Here is a 15,749-nt window from a genome sequence, read left to right on the forward strand (position 1 = left end):
TTTCCACCGTATGTTTCATATATTTGGAAAAAAAAAAATAATGACTTTAATAGAGAGTCATTATTTTAGTAAATAAAACTACAAATATACCTTATTAACTTACATTTTTGGTTCATTGCGTTTGCCAGTTTGATATCGAATGAAAAATTTGTAAAACGCATGAGTTTGAAACTCGTAAACGCAATACAGAGTACTTTCATTGCGAAGGGGAAAAACAAATGCGTTGAACGAAATTTACGATTCTATTGTCGCATTTACAGAGTTTATTTTTTTCGTTTGCGAGTTTTTCACTTGCGTAACGCCTTACAGAGTAACCCCCTGATAAATTATATTGGTCATGTTCTTTTTCCCGTTGTAAGTCACTGTTAACTAAGTCGGTGGCTGCCCGATCAGGTGATGGCATACCATAATGATTTAATTGTAAATTTGAAATTGAAGTACATAAATTCTCGATCAATAGTAAGGCTTCATTATACATCTCTTGTGTGTAATTTTTGTTTTGACATTGGTCTCTTTGCCGAATTCGATGCAATATGTCTTCCGTCATACAGTTTTGTATTTCTCCCACAATGCGATGGAAAACACATTGTCAAAATAATATCAAATAGTTGACAAATGTTATTCGGCGTAGATGTTAACGCAGCATCACCAAGTGTTAGGTTCCAATGGTTATCGTCTTCTAGCAATTGCAGTTCCCGACATGCATCTTGGTATTTTTGAATACTCGACCATTAACTGTTCGTAAGGATTGAAAAGATGTTGGTCAAGTAACATTCACTAATAACAATCATAAATAAAAGCTTTATATTTGTTTTGGATGTACCGTGTAAAGGCCCTTGGAGACAATCAAATAAACTCATCAAATTCTAAATTGTATTGGTGTCGTCGGGTTTTGTCGGCTACACGTACGCTACACAGATTTGTTGTCTGCTCTGCTTGATGAAAACCAAAAATTTTTGATATTTTAATTTGACGGCCACTCATGCTTGACGAAAAAAGCTCATTTTCCTTCTGACGTTCAACATGGACGGATGTACGGACGAAATAAATTGCATATTGCGGTTTATTGAACGCAGTAATGAGAATAAAAATTAAGCATATAGTAATCGGGATGAGAAGAAGAAGCATTAGTAATTTATTTTAGAGATTTTCTTTTGAAAATTATCTTTTTTTAATAAAATTCCAGCAGATGGCAACAAAACCATACCATCGTCCGATGTTTACATGACAACCGAACGCGAAGTCGTCCCAATGCGCTTACTATGAATATGCCTATCATTGAAGGATGTGATTTTCCTTGTTTCCGTGGCTTCCATTTTATATTTGATTTATTCCATGTAAAATATCGTGGAACATCAGTATATAGTAATATCTTGCTTTTAACACAGTCTAAAAAATTCAGTTAATGTTGTTTGTGGAGCATCAAGTACTCTTTGGAGAACATTTTCTTCAGTAAAGTATACACGTTGACCATTTTCAAGATGTATTGCTAAATGCTGTACAGAAGGGTTCCTTTCGTGAATTGGAAAGCTAAGGATATGCCAAATAGCTTTGTTTTTTAACGTTTTTAATATTATATAATACACAATCTGACCCACATATTCGTCATTGTATAAAGTCCATTGAAAGTTGGAAACCCTAATATAAGTTTAGAAGCACTGAGGTCCTCATGTTCGATATATGGGGCCGATTTCGGCGATTTTTAGAAAGAGACTGCCACATTATAAACGTAGTATTTGTGCAAAGTTCTGCACCGATATCTTCACTAGTGCTTACTATATATATTGTAAAGTAAACGATTCAGATCGTCTTCAAAGTTCTGGTATATAGGAAGTAGGCGTGGTTGTGGAGCGATTTGGCCTATTTTCACAACATATCATTGGGATGTGAGAAAACTATTACAAACCAAGTTTCATTGAAATCGGTCAAGTAGTTCCTGAGATATGGTTTTTGAACCATAAGTGGGCGACGCCACTCCCATTTTCCATTTTGTAAAAAAATCTGAGTGCAGCTTCCATCTGCCATTTCTAATGTGCAATTTAGTGTTTCCGACGTTTTTCGTTCGTGAGTTAACCCACTTTTAGTAATTTTGAACCTAACCTTTGTATGGGAGGTGGGCGTGGTTATTATCCGATTTCTTTCTGCAGAAAGTTTGGTTTATATAGCGTTATTGACTTGCGAGATATATACAAAAAGCTTATTTGAGGGCGGGGCCACGCCCACTTCTCCAAAAAAATTTCGTCCAAATATGCCCCTTCATAGTGCGCTCCTTTCTACCACATTTTATTTCCATAGCTTTATTTATGGCTTAGTTATGGCACTTTATGTGTTTTCGATTGTCGCCATTTTTTGGACGTGGCAGTGGTCCAATTTTGCCCATCTTTGAAAGCAACCTTCCTATGGTGCCAAGTTTCATCAAGATATCTTAATTTTTACTCAAGTTACAGCTTGCACAGACGGACGGACAGATAGACATCCGGAATTGAACTCGACTCTTCACCTTGATCACTTTGGTATATATAAGCCTATATCTAACTCGTTTAGTTTAGGGTGTTACAAACAACCGTTATGTGAACAAAACTATAATACTCTCTTAGCAACTTTGTTGCGAGAGTATAAAAACAAAATTTGAAAAATTATGTGAAAAATATGTTGAGAAGTAATAATTATAATGGAAAATAATATTTAATGATTGTTTGAAGTTATAACAAAATTTGTTAGTCGCTTTGTAAATGTTTGTCCACCATTCTCAGCATTTCTACGACGATACATTGGATAACTATCAATATCCGTGATTGTATCATTTGTATACTGCTTTGGGAAACTCTTTTTGCATTTACCATTTTCCATGTATGGTGATGACATGTTTAATGCACCGCACGATCCGTGTATATTATGATTGGTAACAATCTCAAACAATTCTTAATCACATGATTGATCCGGAATTTCTGCTGAAATTAAATGTTCAATTTCTTGTTGCCGGATTTTATCTTCTAGCCATATTAAAATGTGGGCATGGGGCAAACCTCTCTTTTGCCACTCAATCGAATACATCCAACAACTTGTTTTGCCGAAAACTGAATATTTAATAGTATGTTTACATAGGAAAATAATATCGTTTTAAGCTCGTTCACTAATATAACCGTTTACATATAGCCAAATGAGATTTCTCCTCTTCTTCGCAAAATTATCGATTGCTTCGGGAAATGGTTTATAATGGGATGTCGCTATACCAAATCTTCAATTTAATTATGTATTAATTCCGGTATGCCCCAACAAAATGCGGGACAACGTTTATCAGGTCCGATAGTAAGCACAATTCTGATTACTATGGCGTCGCGATCTGAGGGCACCGATGGAAAGAAGACGCCCTCCCGATTAAAAAATATATAGCGTTATAGGTACTGCAGACGCCTAGTTTTCGAGATATTCCGCTTTAAAGATCAAAAAATCAAAATTTTCAAAAAGCAATTTCACACACTTCAACACATTTTACGCTCTTTTTCACTTCAAATATTTGAGATTACATTACTACTTCAATAAAATTCAAATTTTACATTTATTTAAAGTTTTTTAAACAAAAATTACTTATTTTAAAAATCACTTTTCACTCTAAGTTCTATGTGTTTACAATTATGCGGAAAACGAGCGCTGCCACATTTAGATACCATATATAAATTCATCCATTATTCCTCTTTTGACGAAAATTCCTCTTTTTTTGCCAAAATTCCTCTTCTTTTATTTAACAAAATAAATTCTTAAAAATCATGTCGAGGACAGTCTCTTTTTTTGCTAACACTTGTGTTGGCTTGTCCAGAAACGAGTTCTACTCGAAAAAAACTATTTTTTTTAAAGCGCGGCCGAAGGCCCCCAGTGCAGAAACGAGTTCTACGCGAAAAAAACTTCGGACATCCCTGGAAAGATTTTTTATATACATACTTGATGCAGAAGAAAGGTCTACGACAAAAAACTATGATATGCAAATAAATAAAACACAGCCATTAAAAAATCTATCATCTATGGTTTCTAACATGTGGCAACGATCGGTTTCCACATAATTGTAAACACAGAAACCTTTTCAGCTTTTAGTGTGCCAAGTGATTTTTAAAATAAGTAATTTCTGCTTAAAAAACCTTAAATAAATCTATATTTTGAATTAAATTGAATGTTAATAGTGTTATTTTCAATATGTGAAGTGAAAAATGTGAAAAAATAGCGTTAAAGTGTGTGAAATACCATGTGTTACTTATAGAAAAAATTGGACTTATAAACATGAATATTTCAAAAACTATAAATCAAGAATATTTATATATATGCCTGCTCTGGAGAGCCTCCTCTTTCACCCGATACCCTATTTATACTGATCGGAGTTGTCAAACCCCGACCGCCCAAGTAATCGGAATCGTGCCCGATAGTAATATATGTATTTCATGAAATTCGCTATTCTACCTGAATTTACCAAAATATTCGCAATTAACTAATGCTATCAATGAAATTTCCCATTAATATCCAAATCCACAATATTTTTGTTTTACAGTACGTTTATTTAAAACTCTGTGTCGAAAAACTTAATAAATCGATCAGGTGATCTCAGTTATGAAAAAAGACCAGTTAACCACTTTTTGACTTTGTTTTATTGATTTGTACTACCGTGCAATGGAGTCTTTATTACGACACTTCACAGGAAATTGAAACCCAAAAAAAGCTAGCTGTAAACGAATGTCGTAATCTCGTATTCTATCATTCTTGCATATATATAAGTATGTTATGGTTAGAAGGCAAGAATGATAGAAGACAAGATTACGACAGGCTGAAGCGTTCACGACCCACGCAATAGGCAACAGAAGAATTGTCAAATGGAAAACGGAAATGTGAAACATAGTGAACCAAATTGAATAATGTGCAGATAAAATATCACAATGAACGTAATTCTTAAAATCTTCATTTATAAAATGATCCAATATAATAATGCATATTTATAATAAAAATTATATGTTTTGTTACAAAAAGTTCGCCATTTTGCCAACTTTTTTGTTCGTTGGAAAAGTGAAAAAAAATTCTTTATAGACGACTTTTTTGTACTACTGTTGTTTAATTCCCATTGTTGTTAGTCCATTGCGGACTTCTTTTTCAAGTTAATACATTTTTCACCTAGAATTTTAAATAATAATTAAGCACCAGCCTTGACTTCAGCTCTTTGTTTTGGTTTTATTGTCGTGAAAGTTGTCACTCAACAGGAACTCAAAACACAAAAAAGCTAACTGTAAACGCCTGTCGTAATCTTGTCTTCTATCATTCTTGGTTAGAAGGTTAAAATGGAGGCTTTCACTACTTCATTTCACCCACAGTACAAACAGTAGAAACCTTATTCGTGGGAAATTCTCGGTGGTAAGATAGCCGCCATCTTGGAAAAACGCAGTGCTGTATATATTGAGTATTTAATTTTAGTAAAACTTTAGTCATAAAATAGCAAATATTATATATATTATTTAATGTAGATCAGATATTTTATAAGTGGCGAGAATAAAATTCAACTCTCATACAAGTACTTCTCTGTGGTTAGTTATTTTTGGCCACATTTATTTGCTTGGAAGTACACAAAAGCTTTATGAGCTTGAAATGCTACGTGGTTGCCTCCTTATTAAACATTTTTAGAACAAAATATGTCGTGATACTATTGAATAGGTATTTTAAACCATCGGGTCCAAGGTAACAAGAATCAAAATCGTCATTTAATACTAATACAATATTTTTTATGAAATTTATAATAAGCTCAAGAGCTTTTACTAAGTTTGACGAATCCAACACTTTTTATTTTGTAAAAGTATAGGCGACTTCAGGGATCTACCCTTTCTCGAATAATGTTAAAGACAGAAAACAATTGTGCATTTTAAAATATTCATTATACATATAACCATATAAATATGAAAATGAATTTCTCTGAAGGAAATCGTTTTCAATTATATCAATTTCCATACAATGTCTAATAGATTTCTGACTATCTATGGAAGACATTGCCAAAGCTCGAAAAGTTTGCCAAGAACTATCTTGAACCAGACAAACATACTCTTTCAAGGTTATTTTGTGAAATTTATTCAAATTGTTTCATATTACTATGAAATCTTTTAAAATTTAAAAGCGCCAAATGCAGTGTCACCAACCCAGGGATGTATTTGTTTTGTACATAAAATATAACTAACTTATCAATAAATAACATTTAATACCCCCATAAAATTTAATAAATATGCAAAATAATTTAAAATAATTCCAATAATAATGAAAAAATTTATTTTATTTAAAATTATTTAAGTACTGTTCATCGGACTTTAAAATTTTTGTGAAGATTAAATGCTAGCACAACACCCTAATTACCATAAAAAAAAAAGCGTATCATACAACCCAAGTACGTCTCGGTGCTGTGTTTAAAGATGAAAATTATTGTATACAAACCAAAGGTTTTCTACTGTATATACTGAGATTTCACCTTCAAGAATAATTGCCGGTGTTCTAAGATCTTTCTTAATTAAAAAAGTTCGGAAGGGTTATTGAGTCTTTTGAGATATTTTACTGTTATAGTGTGTGTTGTAAACACTGTATGATAAATTTCAAGTATGGATGACATCTTTGCCAAAATAAACACTGAAATAAACATAAAGCGTTACAAAAAAGAATATGTGGCACATTTCGAGGCCTTGCGAGATGCTATATTTACTGCACTCAAGAAAGACCATGTATTTGCTGCACTCTATAATGGCAATTATTTGAAAGGTAAATATAATGTTATAAAAGCTAAAATATAATCTTATCAAACACGTACATATTTCTAATTGCATACACATACATAAGTTTGTTTAACTCATATACTCCACGACCGATATTTATTATCTTGACAATAGACACTCAAGTCAATATTGGCATTTCAGCATTCAATTATGCTAACTCTAAACTCGAAGAAAGATATTTATTTATAACATATTTTTTACGAATGGCGGACCATCCAGTTTTGTGCAGAGCGCGGAGAAAAACTGCACATTTTCTTCTGTTAGTCTCTTTCACTCAAGAATGAAAGAATACAATATTACGACATTCGATTACAGTTAGCTTTTTTGGGTTTTAATTTCCTATGACGTGACGTAATAAAGACCCAATTGCACGGTATTACAAAAAAAAAGCCAAAAGGTAGAAGTGAGCAATACTGCTTTATTATTATTTAAAATTCTAAGTGAAACATATATTAACTTGAAAAAGAAGTGCACAATGACGGAATTAAATACAAAAAAATCGTATATACAGATTTTTTTGTCACTTTTCCAACTTACAAAAAAGTTGGCAAAAATGTTGAACTTTTGTAACAAAAACAATTTTAATAATAAATATGCATTACTATATTGGATCATTTTATAGATTACGATTTTGAGAATTACGTTCATTGTGATACTTTATCTGCACATTGTTCAATTTGGTTCACTATGTTTTACATTTCCGTTTTCGATTTGGCAATTTTTTTTCATTATGGGTCCTGATTACGTCACTAATGTCGTAATCTTGTCTTCTATCATTCTTGCTTTGTACCCATTTTCGAAACATACTTTGTTGTAAAAGCGGAAAAAAAATTGAAGTGGTACTCATTTCATGTTGCAAACTTATGGCAATATCGCAAAACCATTAGCTGTTCATTTGTACAACACAAAGTTTCTAAGAGAGTATAATAACGGTTGTTTGTAACAAATAAAACTAATAGCCTTTTTACACAGCCAAATTAATTGATAAATTCAAAATTTTGATTGATTAACCAGTATTTGCCCTTTATACTGCCGGCTACTCTATAACCGGCTGTTATACATTTTTGTATTTGCTTTTCATAAGAAGTTGGTAAGTTTAATCAGCTGTTTGCCATATTTAGCGGTGACATTTACCGTCGTGTAGCGTGAACAACAACTCGCAGACAAAGAACGTATATATAATTACAAACACGGTCTTTGTCGCAGAGTTACATTTTATTTTCAAGTGAATTAAAAATTAATGTAGAAAAATGAGATTATTATTGTATTTGGTAAATCGATCTTAATCAGAGTTTTCATCGAGGACAGGTCGGTTAATTGATCAATTGCTCCTGTGTGAAGAGGCTAGTTGATTTCTTTTTTATGGAATAATATTAAAATATGCATATTTTTTAATTTCAATATAATTTTACTTAGTGTATGTCTAATGGGTAATTAAGTATTTCAATGTTTTGTTTGCGAAGATGTTTTAGATAATAAAAAGCTTTTTAACGAAGAACATTTTTCTTATTGTTTTTTAATTTAAAGGAAGTTATGCCGACAATTTGAAAGTAAAATATCCCGATGAGTACGATCTGGTCTTCCGCCTAAAGTTACCGGAAGGAAAACGTATACAAGTTGTAAAGGATGAAGAAATACCAGGAAATGTAAAAATTGATTTATCGGAGGTACTTAAAGTTATTGCGAAACAAACGCAACATCTAAATACCTATAACCGCCTAAAAAAAACAGTGACTGACGAAGGTCTACTTTCATTAAAATTGTTGCAAAGTTGGTTAGAAAGCTGTTTTACAAAGGCGTTAGACAGTATAAATAAAAAAATTACACATGACGGTATCACGTCCCCTTTATCATATAGCAAACAAGGTCCAGCGCATACAATTTATGTCAAAGTGCCATACACATATTCAGTGGATTTTGTACCTGCAATAGTGCTAATTAGTACAAAAGCTATTTTACCGACTATTTCGAAAGATTGGGACGCTATTCCTAAGCCGTTAAAATTTCTACCCAGTGATACATCATTTCGTGCTTCTTACGACAGCCTAGAAAATGAGATTATTAAAGACAAGAATAACTTGAAGAACGCTTTAAGGATTATGAAAAAATATCGGGATATACACACAAATCTGTATAATTTAAAAAGTTATTACATAAAAACTTTGTTTCTGTGGAGAGCATCAAAAGAGCCGTCAACGTTCTGGAACAAGCCGATAAGTTTTGTTGTAAGCCAAGTAAGTTTCAATATTATAGAAAGTTGGACAGTTGAAGTTTTTAGTAGTAGTTCTATTATGTATGAAATTTATTTCAAATATGTCCTTAGGTGGTAAGATTATAAATTTAATAAAAAAATAGTAGGTCTCACGAATGTTGTATTGTTGTTGTTGAATGTTTCGAAGATTTATGAAATCTCTGTTAAATATAATTAGGGAGTTCACAAATAGAGCTATTTGTCATATTTGCGTTATTATCTATTCAAATACTACCAATACAACTTTGAGAGATATGTATGTTTACTCTGCTATTTCTCTCTTTGCGCTCAGAGAGCATCTACTCCTATTATATCAATTTATTTTTGTTCACATGCTATATGGTATATTCTTTATTATTTTTACCAATGAGTACCAAAAATGATAGAATACAAGATTACGCCATTCGCTTACAGTTTTTTTTTTTGGGTTTTAATTTCCTGAATAAAGCATACAATTTTAATTATAAAAAATATATTATTTGACCTTTAATATTGTTTACTAAAGTGATATTATATCTATTGCCTATGTTGCCTATTCCCATTTGGAGGTCCTGATTGCGTCAATATGTCGCAATCTTGTCTTCTTTCATTTTTGAATGAGTGCTATTTCTTTCTCTGTCACACCATATGATTATTGCCGAAATAGTACATACAATAGAACGGAAAATAGTATGCTTACACGTTACTATGGTAATTCAATAGCACACTATTTAAATAAACCAAAAGTACGACTTGTGAACTCCCTAATTATTTTACAAAACTTTAAGTATTTTTCATGTTGAAAATTTTTGGGAAAGTTCGAATTCGACATTTAGTAATGCTATCAAGCTTCAACAAGATACACATCTGCTCAAAATAATAGGTAGACCAAAAATTTTCAAGCAAAACACATCAAAAATATTTTTTGTTCAAATTGTTCAGAAAAGTTCAAACGCAATTCTATTTTTTAGATATTTACAAGTAAAATTAAAAAAACTTTCAAAAATTTCATTTCCAATTTATTTGTCGCTTTCCTCTATTATTCCTTCTAGATTTCCACTTTAAAACATTTATAAGACATTTCCGTTAATTTCCCAAGTAATTTCCCTTACATTCTGAGCTAGGAACTTGCTGAGCTTCTTCATCGATGGAGTGTGACATGCGACCCATCTAGTAATAATTAAATAAATAATGTTAAATAGTTATACAAACAAAATAATTGTATCACAATTTACTTTTCCATATTAAATTTTTTATTTTTATTTTTACAATTGTACATAGTATACAATGATTAAATACTAACCACAATTCAATTCTAAAAATTAAAAAAGAAATAATTAAAAGCTAAATGTGAAAGAAATTCATTTGTTGCTACAGTTGCCTTGCTAAGTCTGGATGCCTCTTCATTTACATGTTGTCTAATACCCGAGACACACATGTAGTAACAATACCATGAAAAAAGTATTATGGTATTGTGTTTACTACGTACACACATCGATTTGTAGTAAACTGAAATACCAACTTTGTTTCACAAACAATAAATATTTACATATGAGTAATGGAGAAATCAATTTTTAAAATTACAAAAAAAAAAAAAAAAATGTATGTATTTTCTGCACAAAAAACAGAAGTAGTTGAAGTGTATCTTAAAAGCCCGTCACCTACGGAAATCAAAATACTGCGATACTTGACCCTGGCGTCTTGCAAAAAAACTTGTGTAAAATTTTTTTATTTTCCTTTTTATTTATTTATTTTTGAAAAGTCATTTTGACAAAATATTTTAAAAAGCTTTTGTATATAAGCACTCACCTAGGTTTCTTACCTATTTTTAGCTGTGTTTAGTGAAATACCACAAAAAAAATGCCGATATTGTTACCAGCAAAATACTACATTGCTCACATGGTAAAGTGCTAGTATTTGGTGACACACATCTGGTATTTGTACGAACAATAGTATTATTCCTACATGTGTGTCTCGGGTATAAGCTTCATTTCGTGAGACTTTGCAAGTTTGGTTATTTCATTTACTACCGAATCCACACTAAGATCACAGTGAAGGTCAGCAGATCTAACATACCAAGGAGCATTAACTATACTTTTTAGTACCTTATTTTGGAAGCGCTGAATGCAGGCAATACAGCTTTGACTTGAGCAACCCCAAGTTTTTGTTCGTCGAGAGAGGACTTTACTTTTCAATTGCCTACTCAGTCCATAGTAGCACCTGTTGTCAAGAGTGATTCTGCGTTGGATTTCAAGGCTGACATTATTATCGGTGTTAATGCTGGTTACTAGGTATACGAAATTATCTACAACTTCAAAGTTATGACTGTCAACAGTGACGTGGGAGCCAAGACGCGAATGTGCTGACTGTTTGTTTGATGACAGGAGATATTTCGTCTTGTCCTCGTTCACCACCAGACCCATTCGCTTCGCTCCTTATCCAGGCGGGAAAAAACAGAACTAACGGCGCAGGTGTTGTTTCCGATGATATCGATATCATCGGCGTACGCCAGTAGCTGTACACTTTTATAAAAAATTTTACCTTTTCTGTTTAGCTCTGCGGCTCGAACTATTTTTTCCAGCATCAGGTTAAAGAAGTCACACGATTGCGAATCACTTTGTCTGAAACCTCGTTTGGTATCGAACGGATCGGAGAGGTCCTTCCCGATCCTGGCGGAGCTTTTGTTGTTGCTCAACGTCAGCTTACACAGCCGTATTAGTTTTGCGGGGATACCAAATTCAGACATCGCGGCATAAAGGCAGCTCCTATTCGTGCTGTCGAAAGCAGCTTTAAAGTCGACAAACAGATGGTGTGTGTTGATCCTCTTTTCACGGGTCTTCTCCAAGATTTGGCGCATGGTGAATATTTGGTCAGTTGTTGATTTTCCTGGTCTAAAGCCACACTGAAAAGGTCCAATCAGTTTGTTGACGGTGGGCTTTAGTCTTTCACACAGTACGCTCGATAGAACCTTATAAACGATGTTAAGAAGGCTTATCCCACGATAGTTGGGGCAGATTGTGGGGTCTCCCTTTTTGTGGATTGGGCAGAGTACGCTGAGATTCCAATCGTCGGGCATGCTTTCTTCCGACCATATTCCGCAAAGAAGCTGATACATGCACCTTATCAGCTCTTCCTGGTGTTGTACTTTCACTGTCATTCAGCAGGCTGGAGAAGTGTTCCCTCCACAAACACAGTATACTCTGGTCATCAACAACTAGATCACCTCTGGGGGTCCTACAGGAGTGTGCTCCGGTTTTGAAACCTTCAGTTAGTCGCCGGATCTTTTCGTAAAATTTTCGAGCATTACCCCAGTCGGCCAGCTTGTCAAGCTCTTCATACTCACGCATTTCGGCCTCTTTCTGTTTATACTCTCGCAACCTGTTGCACAGAGTATAATAGTTTTGTTCACATAACGGTTGTTTGTGTCACCAAGAAATATGGAGTTATATATACATAAATGATCAGGATGACGAGTAGATTTGAAATCCGGATGTCTGTCCGTCCGTCTGTCCGTGCAAGCTATAACTTGAGTAAAAATTAAGATATCTTAATGAAACTTCGAACACATGTTCCTTGGCACCCCGAGGAGGTTGCACAGAGTATAATAGTTTTGTTCACATAACGGTTGTTTGTGTCACCAAGAAATATGGAGTTATATATACATAAATGATCAGGATGACGAGTAGATTTGAAATCCGGATGTCTGTCCGTCCGTCTGTCCGTGCAAGCTATAACTTGAGTAAAAATTAAGATATCTTAATGAAACTTGGAACACATGTTCCTTGGCACCCCGAGGAGGTTGCTTTCGAAAATGAGCAAAATCGGTCCACTGCCACGCCCACAAAATGGTGGAAACCGAAAACCTATACAGTGTCATAACTAAGCCATAAATAAAGTTATGAAAATGAAATTTGGAACATAGGATCCCATTAGGAAGGGGCACATTTGGATGTAATTTTTTTGAAAAAGTGGGCGTGTCCCCGCCCCCAAATCTGTTTTTTGTATATAACTCGCAAACCAATAAAGCTATATAAGCCAAACTTTCTGTAGTCGTTTCTTTTAGCCATTTCCTTATACTGTCCAAAAATGAAAGAAATCGGATAATAACCACGCCCACCTCTAACGAAAAACGTCAGAAACACCAAATTTTACATTAGAAATGGCAGAAGGAAGCTGCACTGAGATTTTTTTACAAAATGGAATACGGGCGTGGCGTCGCCCACTTATGGGTCAAAAACCATATCTCAAGAACTATTCGACCGATTTCAATGAAATTCGGTATATAACACTTTCTTGACACCCTGATGACACGGGTGGAATATGGGCGAAATCGGTTCACAACTACGTCTACTTCCCATATAACTCAATTGTGAATTCCATCTGATTCGTTCACTTTATAATGTGTTCATAAGGAACCAATGAAGCTAGCGGAATAAAACTTTACACAAATACTGTATTTTAGCTGTGACATCACTTGTGGAAAAATTGTCAAAATTGGACCATGACTTTTCAAGGCCCCTGATATCGAACATGAAGAACTCAGTGCCTAAGGTTAATTTTTCACCGAAAATATAGGCAAATCCCTGAGATATTTTAATGTAATTCATTCCCTCTGAATTTTTTTCTTATAACAGTTTCTCTCTGTACCTGAAATGGTAAAAATCGGGTCATAACTTCCCCCAGATCCCATATACCTAATTATAAGTAATATTAAATTAAGTGAGCGTATAGTCTTCGATACATTGTATCTTGGGGGTGAAAACGAGTGAAATCGGTTTAGGAATTACCTCAGTCCCCATATACTATTTATGATGATTTTCGTTATTCTATTGATTTTTATACCAAATATATGGGTCGACTTGTGTTATCTTTATAAAATTACATCATTAAATTGCGAGAGTATAAAATGTTCGGTTACACCCGAACTTAGCCCTTCCTTATTTGTTTTGTCTGCAAATGCGTCTCGCTTCCCTCTTCAGCTCTCGGTATCTTTCCCATCCCGCTCGTGTTGCGGTCGATCGCAACATTCCGAGGTAGGCAGTCTGTTTTCTCGCCCCTCGAACATTCTGGCAACTACGAATATCGATGTCCGGATAAATCTGGCATGTTATCGATTAACAAAATTAATTGAACGCTTTTAGGTGGCAACTCTCACGGAGGAGGCACGAAAAATTTTAACCGAATTATTTAATTTGTGAATTTAATCCTGCCCTCCGCCCTTTCGGTTCATTTTGGAAAACCTAATATTATCTTATATATATATATATAGGTTTTCCAAAATGTTCATTTCGGTTCATTTTGGAAAACCTAATATTATCTTATATATATATATATAGGTTTTCCAAAATGAACCGATATATATATATATATATAAGATAATATTAGGTTTTCCAAAATGAACCGAAAGGGCGGAGGACAGGAATGTCCCTTAGCCTACAACACCATCAGAAGTAGGAGCAGTAGTCGGAACAGACTCAAAGACAACGACTGAAAAAGACGAGATACAACACAACATAATACACAGGAAACACAGATAGCCATGGAAAGTAACACCAATCCAAATAATCTCAAATATACATACGATTCTAATCATAAAGGTATCATGGTATATGTAGACAGAACGACAAATAATGGTGAAAGACAACCAATTAATGCTATCAGTTTAAATAAATATATTCTAAATAACAAATCTGCTGATATATAAGACATTAAAAAAATTAGATTTGGACGATGCAGGCTATTATTTAAAATCGGCAATGCAGCCAATAATTTTTTTTCAACAGTACACTGGGAATATGAAGGGAAAATCTTCGCCCACTTCATTTCCAAAATAAGTATCATCTTCGATATCCCAACTGAATTAACAGAAGGAGAATTAAAAAATGACATTAATTCGCCGATTAAAATCAAACAAATAATTCGTATAATGAGAAAAGTTAATGAACAATTCATTCCAACTCGTAGAATAAAGAGATTCGAGGGTTTGGAAATCGCAACTTATTCCTATACAAAGATACAAATTAAACCATTTATCGCTTTTGGACAATGCTACAATTGCTTTAGATATAACCATTTCACAAAGCACTGCAAACAACTTAAGAAAATATGCCCACAATGTGGTCAATCTCACGAACTCAACGACAAATGTAATACGATCTCTTGTGCCAACTGTGAAGGTAATCACAGCGCAACATACAAAAATTGTCTAGCCAGAAACAAGGCATATACTATCAAAAAGATTATGACATTGGAAAACATCATTCAAATGGAAGCAAGACTAAAATATTCAAATGTCTTCGGGAACAGATTCTCAATTCTAAAAGACAATACAACAATAGACACAGAATTTCCACAACTCCCTACTGGTCAAAAAAGAAAATTGTACAATAATGCAACCGAAGCTGCAAAATACATACACCAACAATACTGCTACGCGAATGTTACAAAATTGAATACAAATAGAAATCGGGAAGAAATTAATGCCAATAAAACTGTGACGAATTGGAAAAAACTTACACAGGAAAATTTACATACAAATAAATATGCACAATTAGCCTTTCCCACAGAGGCACAACAACATATACAAAAACAAGACTTAGCGACAAAAATCAACCATTCTATATCCAACTTTTTGACAAATAACACAAGCAACAGAAATACTAAAGACTATCATGATATGCTCATAGAAATCCGAAATGAAATTAGACAAATGAATGTCTACACAGACCTGTGGAAAA

At 33.6% G+C, this 15,749-nt stretch overlaps 1 protein-coding gene across 7 annotated transcripts in view; it reads left to right on the top strand.

Annotated features, from left to right (window-relative positions):
- Positions 1 to 15,749, top strand: part of LOC105219909 (cyclic GMP-AMP synthase-like receptor) — a 100,574-nt gene that overhangs the window by 59,823 nt on the left and 25,002 nt on the right. For 2 of the 7 annotated variants that reach the window (XM_054234247.1, XM_054234248.1), the window contains exon 2: positions 8,310 to 9,016. In XM_054234247.1, the coding sequence (XP_054090222.1) occupies positions 8,310 to 9,016 (707 nt within the window). The other 5 variants (XR_008471908.1, XR_008471909.1, XR_008471910.1 and 2 more) reach the window with 5 other exon arrangements.

Source organism: Zeugodacus cucurbitae, chromosome 6 (genome assembly GCF_028554725.1).
Source record: "Zeugodacus cucurbitae isolate PBARC_wt_2022May chromosome 6, idZeuCucr1.2, whole genome shotgun sequence".
NCBI classification, from domain to species: Eukaryota; Metazoa; Arthropoda; class Insecta; order Diptera; family Tephritidae; genus Zeugodacus; species Zeugodacus cucurbitae.